The sequence below is a fragment of the Zootermopsis nevadensis genome, unplaced genomic scaffold (assembly GCF_977971745.1).
Source record: "Zootermopsis nevadensis isolate Lab colony 2312 unplaced genomic scaffold, Znev_1.0 Znev_ptg000022l, whole genome shotgun sequence".
NCBI lineage: Eukaryota > Metazoa > Arthropoda > Insecta > Blattodea > Termopsidae > Zootermopsis > Zootermopsis nevadensis.
Genome location: NW_028259154.1, coordinates 14,169,719 through 14,185,933, shown reverse-complemented (window position 1 = coordinate 14,185,933; position 16,215 = coordinate 14,169,719). Strand labels below are relative to the sequence as shown.

The window sequence follows — 16,215 nt, the reverse complement described above, 5'->3', positions numbered from 1 at the left end:
GCACATTTAGAAAAGAAAATGAAAATGTATTCTGTCTTTCGTGGTTCGATGGTACTCCATATATTGGAACAAAACAGATCCGATCAGACAAACTACATCGTTAACCAGCGGGTTGTAGCTTACGCTCGCGGTGAGCGTTTTTCTAAATTAGTACTTAAAAAACATTTTTATTGATAAGTCTAACAAAACAGCACATAAAAATACCATGAATTATGTTTTCGTAATTAAATAATGTGATTGGATTTTATACATTGCAAATAGTAATATAAAAAATATATCACCAACCAACTAACCAGCCAACACGTGTTTATTATATATAGATCTATAGTTAATCGTGGAATATTAAATTAGTATGAATCTGGACTTCTAATTTTCCGATAATATCAATCGTTGTTCTGCCACCATATCAACTGATCTCTCGCTGTGACTAATTTAACCACATGTTGATGCTTGCATGTCCTTGAGCAGTACCGGAATAAAATAATTCCCGCATAGTGAAATCCCGACTAACTGGGAGATTCATAACAGGATACGGAACTAAATCCTTCCGAGAACTGGACCAAGAATTACCGACCCTTACATATTAGCCGATTAGATCACACTCACTGGAGTTAACCAATTTGCTAACGAGCTGTTCGTTCAGACCGTCTGTTTGTTTCTTTGTATTTTGACGGAACATGCAGTGTGGGTCCACGAATATATATATAATGTTAAAAATCTGTACTTCTCCCCCAATATTGTCAGGGTGCTTAAGTCGAGAAGAATGAGATGGTCGGGGCATGGATGTGGCTAGAGGAGTGCACCGGGTATTGGTTGGGAAGCCTGAGGGAAAGAGACCGCTGGGGAGACCTAGACGTAGATGGGAGGATAATATCAGGCGGGATCTATGGGAGATAGGAGTTGAAGGAGACTGGATTTTGTTGGCCCAGGACAGGGTCCGGTGGAGGGCTTTGGTTGATTCGGTGATGAACCTTCGGTTTCGGTAAGCCATCTAGTTAGTTAGTTATAAATATATAATTTTTTGCCTGAAGAACTGAAATTTGATATCAGAACCCGCCTCAAACTCTTTTCCTATTGTCTGTCTTCTTGATTTATCTCCTGCACTTTAAACTGTAGGCTCATAATTGAATGCTGTTTTGGTAATTTCCATCTGTATGGCCTTAGCAATTTGTCGTAATCTTCAATAACTGAATACATGTTACATTGATGATTTCGTAAAGACGACAATCGTGGCTACAATGAGCAGTCTCGTGTCACCGCCAACGTAGTTCGTGAACAGCACTGGAAAAAATTATTCCGGAAGATGAATGGGTGACGTCATTGTTTCCTCTTACACCCTGCGGTTTTCTGTGACGTACGGACAAAGTGAGAGAGCGAACAGTAAGCTATTTATAGATCGCAGACATATACATATAAGGAATGTTGGGCACTTCCGAGAACGGAAGTTCTGATAAATTACTGGGGTTTTCTGTAAAGTTTATTTGGATAATTCTTCAAGTGATAAGGATAACATAAGTAAAAATATTTACACTGTACGATAAGGATTACAAGCGGAGGTTCTGCTGCTGGTCTTCACGTAAAGAAATGGAATCCAGATGTTGGGCACGGCTGAAGTCAGTTTTAACTTCTGCGCAAGCTGCAAACAGAATTCACTCAAATGGTGAATTTTTATTTAAATTTACACATCATTCCAGAAGTCACACATCTGTATTTACTAACAATTTCTTCCGTCTTTCTTTTCTTGCCAATTTTCTTTCTGGGAGTATTACTAGAATTGACAACACATTAAACTTTTTTAATCAGACGACAACTACGGAGTCCTTGTCGAAGACCTGCATACTTTCTGCATACATCAATTACTGGGTGGGGAATCCTCCAGCGTGTAATCCCCAGTCAACCGCGCAACCGCGCAGGAAATCCTCAGTGAAACCGCTATCACCCATTCACACATGGCGCAGGTAACCACTTTGTGCTTTCTTGTTACGATCAGATTTCAAATTCTGACGAACGCGCCAGAATCTTTACACTCTGCATACATTTCTTAACTTATTCTCTTTTTTCTCCGTCTTGCTATTCCTGAGGCCGCTTTTTTTGTCGTTTTAGCCAAGTAGATTCTTGACATGCCATAGATTGTAATCGAATACTTAAGTACTAAACAAAAAACATATTAATGCGTATGACGTGTTTACAAAATACAACCTTCTAATTATTCCACTGTCTATTGACACAGCAGTTGCATTCTCTTAAAGCCGAAGCATTGTTTAAGATTGGGTGGGGGGAGTCAGGGGAAGGCGGGCGCTGTTAGCACTAATCAAAACCTAAGATGCTTGTCCTTCACTAAATATAAAAAATACATAACAACACATTCTGCTAAATTTGCCAATATCCGTCGAGCTTTGTGTTTGCGTTTGGCGGGAGTCTGGAGTAAAACAATTGCTTGTGTGTTGGTATGTTTGGCAGAAATGTGGCTTTAGTCGCCGTGAAGATATTATTACTCTTCATTTGTTTTATAAATAAGTATTCTAAATGTTATACGTTCTGTGCAATTTGCAAATATAATGGTGCAATAAATTGTGTTAGCTTTCGAGAGAGAAGGGTTTATTTATTTTAACGTTGAAGAGTGCTGCGTTATTGTTTAAATTATTACATAAAATAACATCAAAGTAGTCAAACAAATGCAATCCGCAGTGTTGATCTGTAAGCTAATAAGTAGCTTTTTTATATTATTACTGCTCTATTTCCAGAGCATTTCCAACTCTTAAAGCCTTTTCTTTCTCCGTGTGTGGACCCACACAAAACCCACGGATACACAAAATCAAATACTTAGGCTGGCAAAAGTAGATAGAAATGTAAATCTACGAGTACCTTAAATTCGAGGTTGTAAAAGTTCATCATGCTTTAGTTACATCAACCACAGATGTTTTAAAAATTCCAAATAGCAGTAGCACAGAAGCATCTTCTCATTCTGATGTTAACTTAATGAATACGTGGCTTCAGGGCATATGGTGGTTTGTTTTAGGCTGCCTTCCTTTCGGCTATGGATAATGCAGGTACCTAGGTGGAAATGAAGGCCTTTCAACACTGAAGATTTGGATCTCCACTGCATTAGGTGAGTGTCGTGCTTGCTTTATCGGCATATTTCATACAACTTAATGTGACTAGTAGCATTACTACCGAATCATAAATCGTGCCGTGTTTAAATAAAGACAATGTAGTTAAATCCTATAATATCTAACCTTATTTTAAATAAAGTCTCAAAGTTCAGCTAATTTTGTTTTCTGTAATACAGAATCGATATTAATTTTCGGCAAACTGATGTTAATTCACACAGATTTTGAGTTTGTCGTTCACCGTTATATCATACTTAGTTAACAAATTGACTTCTGGTGTCCATATTTTAAATCACAAGTTCAATTAAATTTAATAATCATTATGTTGTTTAAAAAAATAATTTTCCACATGAGTCACTGCATTACAAATGAAAATAGTATTAACTCTGTTTTCATATCTATAAATTAGTAGAACAGTAAATGAAATCGTTATCATCGCATGTGTATACCTTTTTGTTTTTTGTTGATGTCTGTGTATTATCTTGTTTAGTTGTGGTTAAGGCGTGTTGGTAGACCGGTGCCTTTGTATGAAGTTTGGGAGTTCGGGTAGTTCAGTCATTAAAGTGAATGTTTATTGTCTGATCGAACAGATTTCGACTGCTGACTGAGCAAGGTTTTTTACTATGTAAGATTTGAGGTCCTCACGATGGTGAAGATTTCGATGTTCCCCTGGGTTCATTGCCGTGTAGATCTTTACATAGACACCAACGTTTCGGAGAAACTTGCCGTCTCCATCTTCAACTCTGAAGATGTCCACACTGCGTTAAAACCCAAAAGAAAAACATTGGCAAGGAATCCCCCCATCGCCATCAAATGCATTTTGAAATCGAAAAGCTCTTTCTCCGGGTAAGAGCGGCCGGAGCGTAAATCATACCTCAATTCATTTCCAAGGTGCAGAATGAGTGGAATTCCAGTTAATTCCTCCTGTGCACATTAATAATATTAAGCTTCATCAAAGCGGAAAATGTACCTTTATTTTATCTTATCTTATCTTATATTTAGGCAAGAATCATAAGATCAGCAGTGGTTTTCTGGGTCTTGACGCCGTGTAAACTTGTAAGTGGGCATCACTGTTTCGGAAGAATTTACTTTCTTCGTTTTCAGGACCTACAATTTCACGTAGCGTCACAGCACAAAACAATCATCAATGTCTTTACCACCGTGACATCCTCAAATCTCGAGAATCCTTATATGGACAAAACAGAGGACACATTTGTCGTGGGTCTTAGTGATAAAAGGGGAAGGTTACCGTATATGGCAAAAGCTTGTTCTCAATTTTTATCTTCTATCCGAAACTCAGTGATAAAAGTGTTACGTCATGATTGCATGTCCGATGCGACACTGATGAACTGTCGGTTTATGTAAAAGCTGGAGAATTTCTTTAAAAGGTAGCCGACTGTCAGTTTCTAAATGAGGACACGGCTCCATTGAGTAAGATAAAATCGACCATATCTCTGTTAATTCTTTAGTGTATTTGTCTGATGAAGAAAAGCAGTTAACTTTACTGCCCTTGTAAGGCGGTACACACTCCTGCCACGAGGGGAAAGTCAGAAGAAGCAACTCGCACCTTTATGTAGAAGCTGGTGATTTATTATCTTGGCTGTGTCACGACGCGGAAGGGACTTCTTCCGATACGGAAGTGGACATAGCATTGTTAGCCACGTGAATGAATATCGTGATAGTGGCTCGCCCCTTTATTTCAATTTATCCCCCCTCCCCGCAACGCTCTAGAACTGCAGTTGGCTTATTTCAGTCTCCTACGAGTTAACAACTGTTCTTACCAATGAACGTCATGGTTTTTCTCAGTCCCGCCGGGTAAAATTTAGTATAGTGCTTGGAACAATGTCACGACGGTCTCTTTCCAAATTATTTCCTGCCTGTTAGTTATGTGGATCTTCCTATCATATTAGGCATCGTGTAATTCTAGCATTTGAAGGAGTTCTTGAATTATCTTGTTCGTCGCTCTTTTCCACGCTCAGTTCACTGTACATGTACTAGAACAAAGTGTTTCGTCCAATATAACCAATATCAGCTCCAATTTATTGCTTTTACGTATTGCACTCCAAGTGTGCTAGATGACTTTAAATGAAATAGGATCTACGTTAAAATGTTAAAGTTTTAATTTTGGTTTTTATCTGTAACCCCTACTTTACATAAAGTTTAAATCTAATTTTTGGAGGGTTTTATCGAAAAAAACCCTGAAAACGTAAAACATTAATAATAAATATCTGCAGATTTTACGTTAATTAAAAAATGGTTGTTAGATGAACTTCTTCATTTCGATTACAGGTAACAGCAAGTATTTTTCTTTTTTCAGTGTTGTTCAAACCTTTTGTGGAGCCAACTCATCGTCCACCGGGAATTATTTACCATGAAATAAAGCAAAGGGTTCTTGAAGATATAACCACTAGTCCCCATTGAGAGCTGCTGTTAAGAATTCATAGAATTTTACATTCACTTCCCACATGTGGTCTCGTGACTTGGTTTCTCGGCGCAGGGAAAACCTTTCTTCTTACTGGTGTAAAAATTCCACCTGTTAGTGAATATATATACATACTGCAACGTAATCCTGTCGTTGTTTCTGTCAAGGTCTTTCTCGCCACTGTCTGAGTCTTAAGTTACAAAGTTTCCGTTCTTGTTCCCCCATTTAATCGCTTATTTATATCATAATTTTTATTTTCCTTTGTGTTCCGGAACATGATTGTGAAGAAAAAGGCGCCTCCTTGGTGTCAGAATGAATATAAATAGTGTTTTTTATTGAGAAATAAGTTTCGTTAATTTCTCTAAACAAATATTTCTTTGTATCGAAAGAATCCTGAGTAAATCTGGCACCAGCCGCCTCGAATTTCAACATTGTCTGCATTGGTATCTGTCAAATTACATCGAAATAGAAATGATACGTCGATCTACGCATATTTTGCGAGTAGTTAGTATGCCGTAACTAAAGGTAAAGGATCAGAGAATGAGAGACACACAAAGAAACTTAAGGAAAATGCTGTAAAGAAGCGGAGAAACAAAGAAAGAAAAATGAGCGTAAAGAAATGAAAGGAGGGACAGACGATAAAAATTAAATCGAAGAATATAAGAGGAGAAGGAGTACAAAATTTATAAAAAAAAGACATGAGAAAAACAATGCTCCAGGCGAAATTCAAGCGTGTATTTCCGTGAAAAAGAACGCCAAGTCTTCGGTGTACTAACGACTTCTGGTTCAACAGGATTAGTTGATAAACTATCCGCTTGCTTCACCGCGCCAGCTTTCTCCTCAAGACATTAATGATTCTCCAACAAGTACAGCGCTGGATTGCAGAATTCTGTATTTGCGATGTCTCGTTTTCGAACAAGTTGTAGGAATATTTCCAGACGTCTATTTGCATTCAAATACTTACACCTACATACTTAATCCAAACGATAAAGATCCAAGAACCGCAATTCAGTAATAATACAAATTTGCGATATTCTTCTGTGTATAATTTTAACTAGCATAAAATGCGATACCTGTATTATGTTTGTCAGTTATGACAGAAAAAGCTATGTACTTTTGCCGGTTTACTTTATGCCCATACAAAATGTCATACGTCTATCTGCATTGGTTCGTTAGTAACTGCTAAATATCTCGTTACATTATACATCAATTTGTTATCCCAGGTTTGAGGTTCTCATTGCTGTGAAGATGTCGATTATGGATGTTTGGATTTTGTCGCCGAATGTTCTTGTAGGTTTATATCGTTTTGGGGGAACATATCGGCTCTATCATCAGGGTGACTTAATTTAATATGACTCATACTTCCTAACAAGAATTCTTGCCTCAAAGAAATTAAGCATCCTTAAATAAAGTGGCACTGGAAGTTTGCACGGGAGCCATGTTCGTAATTACTTACGTTAGGAACTTCAAGTGAAGAAAGGTGGAACTTCTTCTAGTGGCGTGATGTTCATCTCAACTTTCGTCAATGTAAACAGAGTTTTAGAGGACAGATATAATGTCAATTTCTCATCTGTGTTGAAGTTATTCGGATTTACAGACCGAGAGATTTTCCAAAACGTTGAGATTGTAATCCCTATCAACAGGGCTCATCGTCCGAGAAAATACACTTCGAAACAAATTTTATTCGTTACATAAAGAGTTGTCGCAAATAATATACTGCACAAAGACATGATATGTTATGTTTTAAACAAAACTTTATTGTAAGAATTTTAATAAAAGTATACAAAGTATTTTACCCATCTAATTCTTTACGTATTCAGCATGTTATTCTCTGCGTCTGGTGCATATATATACTGATTCCATCACAAAGCGATCGCCCTGATGATGGAGGAGCAAGGACCTTCGAAACGTTGGCAATCTTCCACCAAACTACACGGCACTACAACACAGAAGAGAGCAATTTTCGTACTCACTTCCATGACAACCTCAAATCTCACAGTGAAAAATAATGTAGTAAAATTTGTACAGGTCGATGTAACAAAAGTCTTTAATTATTGGCACTTCAGAACTACTTAGGTCAGAGAGTCGAGAGAGAGCTAAATTGAATGGAACACATATTCCATGTTGTATTTTTGTGTTTTTGGATATAGGCGTAGGTTGGAGATTAATTTTAAGACGTGTGTATTCATAATATAATAGTCAGTCTCCGTTATGGACGAGTGCACCGTTCGTACGAAAGAAATTGAAATTTTGACGGTGGCGTGGCAAGAAATGCAAACAAAGATTTAGGGGCCCCTATGGTGGGGACTGGCGTAGTCTGCGTTTGGTTATGTTAGTCTGGAATCAATCAGGCGGTTTTGTGTTGTGCATTCCGTAGTCACCGTGAATGTGTCTTCTACATTTAGGTTATTTTTAGGGGAGTGTTGTTAGGTTTTCTTTATTTTCAGTGCGATGTGCAAAGTTAATGCTATAATAAATTATATTATTTTTTAAAACAAAAATGTCAAATGTCCTAAATTTTTACGGGTTATACTAGACTAGTCTTAAAAATAAAATGTGAGGATTTAGACTTGTATTTATATAGGACAGGAGACAGTCTGGGGGAAGAGTGATGAAATTTTCTATTCCATAAAAATATTGGAATTTCAAATTTCCTTAGCGACGTTCAGGTTATCAACGGAGTTAGTTATGTCTTCTAAGACAGTGGTTGTCAACTGGTGGCCCGTTATTTGTGAATGTTAACTTGTGACGTCTGACGCGTGTATGTCCGCAGGAAATCATGTAGTCCTGGAACACGAGGCCCTCTGCACAGAAAGATATACACCGCATTCCACCCACACCCCATCTCTGCCTCAGGTATTAATATAAGAGGAATAGAAGTAACCAGAATGATGAGAAGAAACGCTACCAGGCAGGTTAACCGGAAGCAGATTCTTTCCTTTTACGAACCCAGCGTGGGTCTTGATCCATCGCCCACAAAATTAATATTGTGTATTATTATATCCCAAGCATTTTTTGAAAAATGATTGACGTCAGTGAACACGATGGAAAAGTGACGTAACTCCCTCTGTCCCATTCATCTCAAGGCGTCTCCATAGCGACCAACATCATTTCTGAAACAGAGTCAGAGCACAGTTTAAATGGGATAAATCTGCCCCTACAGCTTCGAAATATTTACTGTCGTATAATCCCCTTAAGGAAAATCCGTCAAATTCGACACTTTATAAAAACGGTGTTGAGCAGTTATAATAATATATTTAATTTTTTGTTGCCGTTTATGTCAAGCCATCCTAAGGAGTGATGTATTTACATTGTCTTCATAAAACCATTGATTAAAATGTATATATCTAACATTATTAAAAGTTCTAAATTCTGAAATAGTGCCAAGTACTAATCAGTGATAAATTAACTTAAGATAAATATCTTGTGTTGAATTAATGAGAATAAAATATGGAGAGTTAAAAGCTGGTTCGATCTAGCAATCATTTCTCAAGGTTAACTCCATGCGTAGATGAAATTATTGGAAGATCATCAGTGTAGATTTTTTAAGTAATCAGTAAGCTACTTACATGATATCCTATATTCGTTAGATACTGGAGATAAAATTTAAGTAGATCAGCGGATTTTCATCCTATTCTCATCTAAATATTAATTAAAAATATATTTCCTCCATTATTCGGGCATTTTAAACGCTTTTGAAAGGAATGTTTTGTATTTCTTTTATTAACTTTGAGTCCTAAATATGAAACTCGCTAACTTTACGATCACAAAGAAAAATGTGTTCTTTATTAGACAGTTGTTAATAAAACCCGTAAATGTAATTAAAGTGAAACCCTTCTATTTGTAACACACAGTGTTCGCTTTGATTTTCTATATAAGTATCTTGGTTTTCTTATGTGAAAAACTTTTTTCTGTCTGTGATAAAATTCCGTACTTGTTGAATGGGATGTTCAAATGTTGGCTAGAAGAGGCTCTCAGTTTGGGGCCAACTGAAGCTCAGGTACTATAACTATGACTAGGTCCAACCACGAGTGATAACGAAGATGGTAAGTGAATGAACATTACACGCAGAAGACCACAGCCACTTCTACTTCTCTTAAAGCTTTGAACTCTTCCACTCATCCGCAAGTCTGAATTTCATGGACCAACAATTGATAGACTTCATGATACAAAATTTACATTGAAAATTTTATAGTTTTCGATTCAACTCAGAAATTGTCTTCTTATGTATAATCTCTAAGGTTTATTATTACATTCTGTTCACGAGAACCTGCTATTGTCTCAAAGTTAATCCTTTCACCACCTTCAACATGCTCCTCTGTCTCTATATATTATCCCTTCATCTACATTAAAGTTTCACAGGTAGTATTTTTAACTTGAAATATTTATTACGCCTACAAATAGGCTGTTTAAAAGTTACTGAAAATTTGCGAAGAAGGAAGTAAAACTTTTGCTTCCATAAATGGCGGAATATTTTTTACCGAGTCAATGGCTGTCGGTTTCTCAGAAAGACACTGCATTGTGTTATTCAACCGCAGAATCATATTTTTGCGTCACACGGCAGACAGCATTCTTTCTTTGGTATTCTTTGGAAGCTGTAAGGTTCGATGTCTGCCTTGTGTAGATAAAAATATCAAGATACAAGCAGGCCATATAAAACCTGCAAACTCTTCGTGTTGAGGAAGTAAACTTAGATAGAATTTTAAAATAGGTTTCTAAATTATCTTAAGGTGCTACATTTTATGTTTTTGTCGGTATAAAATATTTTAGAGTACAAAGAAATAATTAAATTGCTAATTAATTATCTTAATTCAGCTTTAAGCATGTTGCATAAAGTTATGTTGAAGTTTGTCGTACTAACAATGCTCTTTTCACTTATAGTCAAAATTCGTAGAACAGATTAAAGATTATAATTCCAGTCTTAAATAATATGGTTAGCTTTAACTTGAGTTGCATGGTCGTACATTTATTTCTTCCTTCTCACATTTCTTTAAGGAATGGAGTTTCAGTTTTGGTATAAACATCAGTGACTTTGGTTTTGTGATATATTATCGAAATAATTGACATGACTATTAAATCGTATAGCCTATTTGAACTTTTTAATAGAAAGTCTCTGGTATTGTTAAATCTGAATTTCTATTTTCATACACAAATTTGCCGTCTAATTTTTCAAAGACCGTCAAAACAAATACTTGGACAACTAGTAATTCAAAATCTAGAAGTATTACCTCCATTTAATTTCGGGAGTAACACGTCGTTTGATATTTCCTTTTTTATTAGTATGTCTTCTTGAGGTTGATTTTATATATGAGTATGTGGTTCAAACGGTATAGATGAAATTAAGGTTTCAAGCAAAATTATTCATAAATATTTATTTTTCATTTTATCGGCTGGTTTTACATTTCTGTCGTAGGCTACATTGACTTAGGAAAACTACCCTCTCTCCTGCACCTACACACGCACGCACAAGCACTCACGCACACATCCACACCTACGCGTACACCTAACATACGCACACGCATCGAGGTACCTCCACTTTTAATTTTCCAGTACATTTTAATTACGAATGTATTAACGTAAACCTAATACTCATATTTGCATATAATTAGATCCATTATTTTACCGCTACTCTGTTAATAGGCGAATTAATACGTTGGCAGAAACATACGTTTTATTCAATAAAGTAACGGTATTATTATTTTATATTAATAATCGATCAGTAATGAAGTCCAGTGTTTAAAATATTCAGAATTTTAACGTTATTAACTTATTATAATTATTACTTACATTATTTATTATGTATTATTTCAAGGCGTAACATCACGCGTCTTATCCGAATAATATATTATATTAATCGTCAAATAAAACATTCACAGATTAATATAATAATAATAATATGCAGTTTATATTTCTTAATGTGATATCACTCTTTTAACTCTTATATAATTGCTTTTATTCGAGCAAGTATTATTTCATACAGATCGTATTTTCTATTATCGACATAATTTTGAGAGAAATTTTCTCCATACATAAAATATGAATGACCATGAGGTTATCATGCTGTAAAATGGGAATTAGTATTACATTCGGTATAATATGGACAGGTTTTCTCATAAGAAGCACCCTAAGAAGACTTCAATTTTCGCGTTTGTTTGCGTTTGTGCACGAAATGAACCTTATAGGGCTGATCGTGGCTGCCCGCTTGTTACCACTGGAAAACGACCGGCTGAATTTTATTGATATTTGTTACGGTTGTTATGCCATTAGAGGACAACCCAAACTAGTAATTACACAATTTTGCACAATCAGTAATACCAACATGACGGACGCAGCAAGTTGTCAGGTGGAAGCGATACTGTTACTATGCAATATATAATATTGGTAATATTTTTTCAAAAATATGCACCTTATATATGAAGGCATAATTTTTGGTATAAAATAAAACATACAAAATGGCGACCATATTAAGTCTGTATTTAGCGTTCCGTTTATGACAGTAACTAATGAGACACACGCAATTAGACATGTGAAATTTGGTATGGAGGTATATCATAAATATACCTACACATTAAATATTAAATATACTTAGTTTAAATCTTATTTACGTCTATCTTTTTGACAGTAATAGTGTAAAGTGCGTAAAGTGGATTGCAAATTTACTAAGTTTCTTCTTGCGAGTAACAAGATGATTAACTAAGCAAGAGTTCATAGGATCATAAATAAGTCTGAACTTAAGATAGAAACACGCTTATATTTTTACAACGCCTGCTATGTATTGCTAGGTGTATATGGACGCTACTAATTTACGGTAACGCTAGCATGGTACTTGGAAGTTTTCAATTTCATTTAATCATTCAGAATGCAAAGTTTCAAAGATAACATGAGGAAACTACATGTATTTCGATTTGGATATTCCTTTCCAAACTTGCTTAAACTTTGATTATAATTAAGTTTAATTAAAATGCGTTGTGCTAAGTAATGTAGCGTATAAATGTAGTATATGGTGGCATTTTAATAAATACGTTATTATTAATCACCACATTAAATGAATAATATTAAAATCTGCAATCAGTACTTTCACACCTGCTTACTTTCACACAAATATATGCTATTGTTAAACAGAGGATGCACATTTCATATTCTTAAGATAGACTTTTTGAGTGTCACAGAGGCATTATACACTACACCATACTTACGTTTTTATTGAATAAACGTGTCAAAGAATAACTAATTATAGCATAAAACGTATTATATAACGATACATTTCTAACTAAAATGGTCGCACTTCCATGAACTTAGGTCATAATGATGATATTAGTTCGGTACCTGTGCGCATGGTGACGTGCGCATCAGTGGGGCAAGGTCAAGGTGTCGGAATGCAAGAATCAATAATACCACCTGTGTCCGCCCCCACATATTGTGGGTGTGGACCGTTCTTGAATTCTTCATGAACTTTGTACAAGTGATATTTAACAATTAACAGTTTCGTGTGGAGTAATTTGCTATCTTTACTGAAACCTCTAAATTAACTGAAAACCCGCAACAATAACTAAACTGCTCCTAAGAAACCAAAAATTCTCTTTCGTTTTTATATTTATGCTTTTTGAATTCGTCAAACAAGAAATTGAAAACCACCTCTAGGAATTTACGTGTTTACTATTTACAATAAATTATCTTCATTCTCATTTCAACGACAGTTTCTGATTCAGAATTTTTCTTTTAATCTTTTGTGTTGCCTTTCTATTTGGCATTTTTATGTTTACTGAAGAAATTTTCTGAAAAAAATCTACTTGTATCCGTTTTCTCTAAATAATTGAACCAATTTGTTTCGTAGTCAACAACTTTACTTAAAATATTAAATATTTTTAATTATTTTCTAATTGGCTTTTAATAAAATAACCTCTCTTATAGCCCTCATTATCTCTAAAGAACCTCGTTCCAGCTTTTTCGTCAGTGAATCTCTTTTCATTTATCAAGAGTCCAATATTCCTCTCTGTATAATAATATTGGCACAGATAATTTAATTACATAATTCTACTGGTACATGCAAGTACCGCATTGTAACTACCTAAATGATCGCCCTGTGTTCATAATATGTATGATTGCTCAGAGGCTAGTCAGCGGTGGACATAGATCGCTTTATGAGTTATTTTACCTTACATAGTCTCTTAGCAACGAAACCAAACAGGAAGAACGGAAATGGCTGAAAGAGAAAATAATTTATTATTAGAGCAGTAGATACTTCTTCCTGCTGTGCACATTTTTATGTGTGACGAGAATATTTCGAGAAAACTAATATTTGGTTTGCCGTAAATAATATCTTTACGGGACCTTCAAAAATGCGTTTATCCATTCCTTTGGCATGGTACGTCAGTTTGTGGTCACTGATATATAGTTTTTTTTTGCACAAAATTGACCCAGCTTTTCGTATCATTCGAATTGATGGGATTGCCTCACGTGACTTGATTAAAATATTAAGGAGATCGTTTCAATTCAAAGATTCACCGGGTTGAATAATTTAAAGGAACAAATCTGCAGAGAAAGTAAAAATTCCATGTTGTTATTTTAGATATGCGGCCAGCAGTATATCACGTCATCACTTTAAATTTGTGTTTTAGACTCTTTCATTTTTCCATGAAATAGGACAATTTTTTGACATTTTTCATAATCAAATTGATAGGTTTAGTTGACTGTATAACTTCATAAATGCAACGTTCAAAGAAAATGTCCGTATTTATTTGCAGGAACGAAATTGGTATTACGATTATAAAATAGTCTTACCAAATCACTGTTAACAATCTAAACATGCAAACTAATTATGCGTTAATTACAGCAAATGCATGAAATAAAAGTTCATACGAGGGACAGAGTTCATCTCTCTGCATTTTACATCTGAAAATCTACTGAACGGATCTTCGATAAACATTCGGTTATAAGGTGTTTACGTTAAAATTTTTCGATGAAATTTAATTTTGATTTTAATTAGTTTGTTACAACTTCTCCTTTATACGAAACTCAAATCATTATCTGTTGATTTTCTCCAAGATAGCTTATATTATATAATATACAACACAAAATATAAGTCTGTATCCCGTTAAAATCGACCTTTAAATTCGTCTGTGGATCCGAATTATTTCTGGGTACCAACAAACACATTGTAAATACTGACTTCAGCTGCTTGTGGTATTTAAATTTGCGTGGTTGTACGTATTAGTCAGCAACCTGGAATTGAAACCTCTTTCATGTAACTTCAAGGTCGTTAGACTACAGAGAAGATTTTACTACGGCTTGTGTCAACTTGGGTTTTCTGAGGGGATCCCTGTAAATAAGAAGATGTTACTGTTAGATTTATATTTACACAGCGTTGTTACGTCATGTAGCTGTCTGCGGTTGCCATGTGAGTCAGTCAATGCTTGGTTTCGCACATGCCATGAGATCATAATAGATCCGGTCCCCGGTCCATCAGCTCACAGCAGACTTAACATAAGCCTTGAGTTTTATATCACTCTCCTCCTTTGCTTTACCTACACGGTTCTGATCATCGATTTTTTTTTTACATATTTGCTTTGTTAACAGAAATATGCAAATTATGAGAAAATATATTTGCGATGAGAAATACTCACAAAATTTTGGTCGAAAAATATTAACATATGAAGGTAAGAAACACAATTTGTTATACTTAGGCTTAGACGCTCAGACGTGAGGATATTATTAAGATGGATATTAAGTAGGGTGTGGACTGGATTAAAATCAAACAATTTTCTAAGCTGATTTTCCTATACAAAAGACTGCTCAGCTTAACACCTGTTTCCTGTGGTCCACAGCTTTAATATGACAAATTCTAATAGTACTATTCTTCTATTATACTACACCTACTCTTATAACCATTATCCACCCCTGCCCCATCGCTACCAAACATCCGGTCACGTGTTTATAATTTTTTAATACTGCAACAAATTTTTCTCCCATAAGCTACATGCTTATTAATTTTAAGCCATCGTATTACTTCAAAACTGTTCCCTCCACTTGTTAGATTCCTATCATGTTGGACTGGATTCATCTAACTCGGCGTAGTAGAGTCCACCAATGGGCTCTTGTGAGCACGGACATGAACCTTTTGGTTCCATGAAAGGCGGGGAATTTCTTAAGCACGTCGACGACTGTTAACTTTTCAAGGATTCAATTAAATGCAGTTACTTACGAGATTTGAGTTTTTTCCAAGGCTGTGAAACTGTAGATAGTCGAGTTGTGATATTGTATAAATGGAGGAGTGAAGTAGAGAAGTGAAAGAAAGTGTAAAGAAGAGACTCAGAGCTAAGAACAAAAAATAAAATATGCAGTAAACATAGTAAAACGTAACATGTAGCTGTACAGGCATCTTCTTTGCACAGTGGCAAGACAAAGAAAGAAAATTATTTTAATGACATTAACAGTTTAAATGCCAATGGTAAGTATATGTACCACTTGCTTCAGTAATTCTACATTTTTGAGTTTCGTGTTATTGTCAGAGAAGACAGCAATTATTTCTTTAAAGAGGATTGACCATCTGGTCTTTGCAATTGCGAGGCGTTGTGTTTGCATTGCGGTACGTACTGAATTCTTAAATACTGTTTAGACAAACGTTGGATTCACAGGGTTAATTCTGAAGTTGCATAAGAAAGTATTGTTATTGCCAGTTACACA

The 16,215-nt window shown here is 35.4% G+C and overlaps 1 protein-coding gene and 1 long non-coding RNA gene across 3 annotated transcripts in view; one reads left to right on the top strand and one right to left on the bottom strand.

The window, feature by feature from the left end:
* Positions 1-5,677, top strand: part of LOC110839745 (uncharacterized) — a 276,902-nt gene extending 271,225 nt beyond the window's left edge. The window contains exons 6-7 of the mRNA XM_087353670.1: positions 3,020-3,109; positions 5,428-5,677. Coding sequence (XP_087209796.1) covers positions 3,020-3,045 — 26 coding nt within the window. The 3' untranslated portion in view covers positions 3,046-3,109; positions 5,428-5,677. The remainder of the gene's footprint in view (positions 1-3,019; positions 3,110-5,427) is intronic.
* A 1,591-nt stretch (positions 5,678-7,268) lies between these two features.
* Positions 7,269-12,866, bottom strand: LOC147873023 (uncharacterized). 2 transcript variants are annotated; one of them, XR_015536498.1, is made up of 2 exons: positions 12,729-12,866; positions 7,269-8,645 (listed from the first exon to the last, which is right to left on the bottom strand). It is a non-coding gene; the product is annotated as an uncharacterized LOC147873023 (long non-coding RNA). The 2 variants fall into 2 exon arrangements; XR_015536499.1 differs by lacking the exon at positions 12,729-12,866 and adding an exon at positions 10,761-11,320.
* Positions 12,867-16,215: the final 3,349 nt, after the last annotated feature.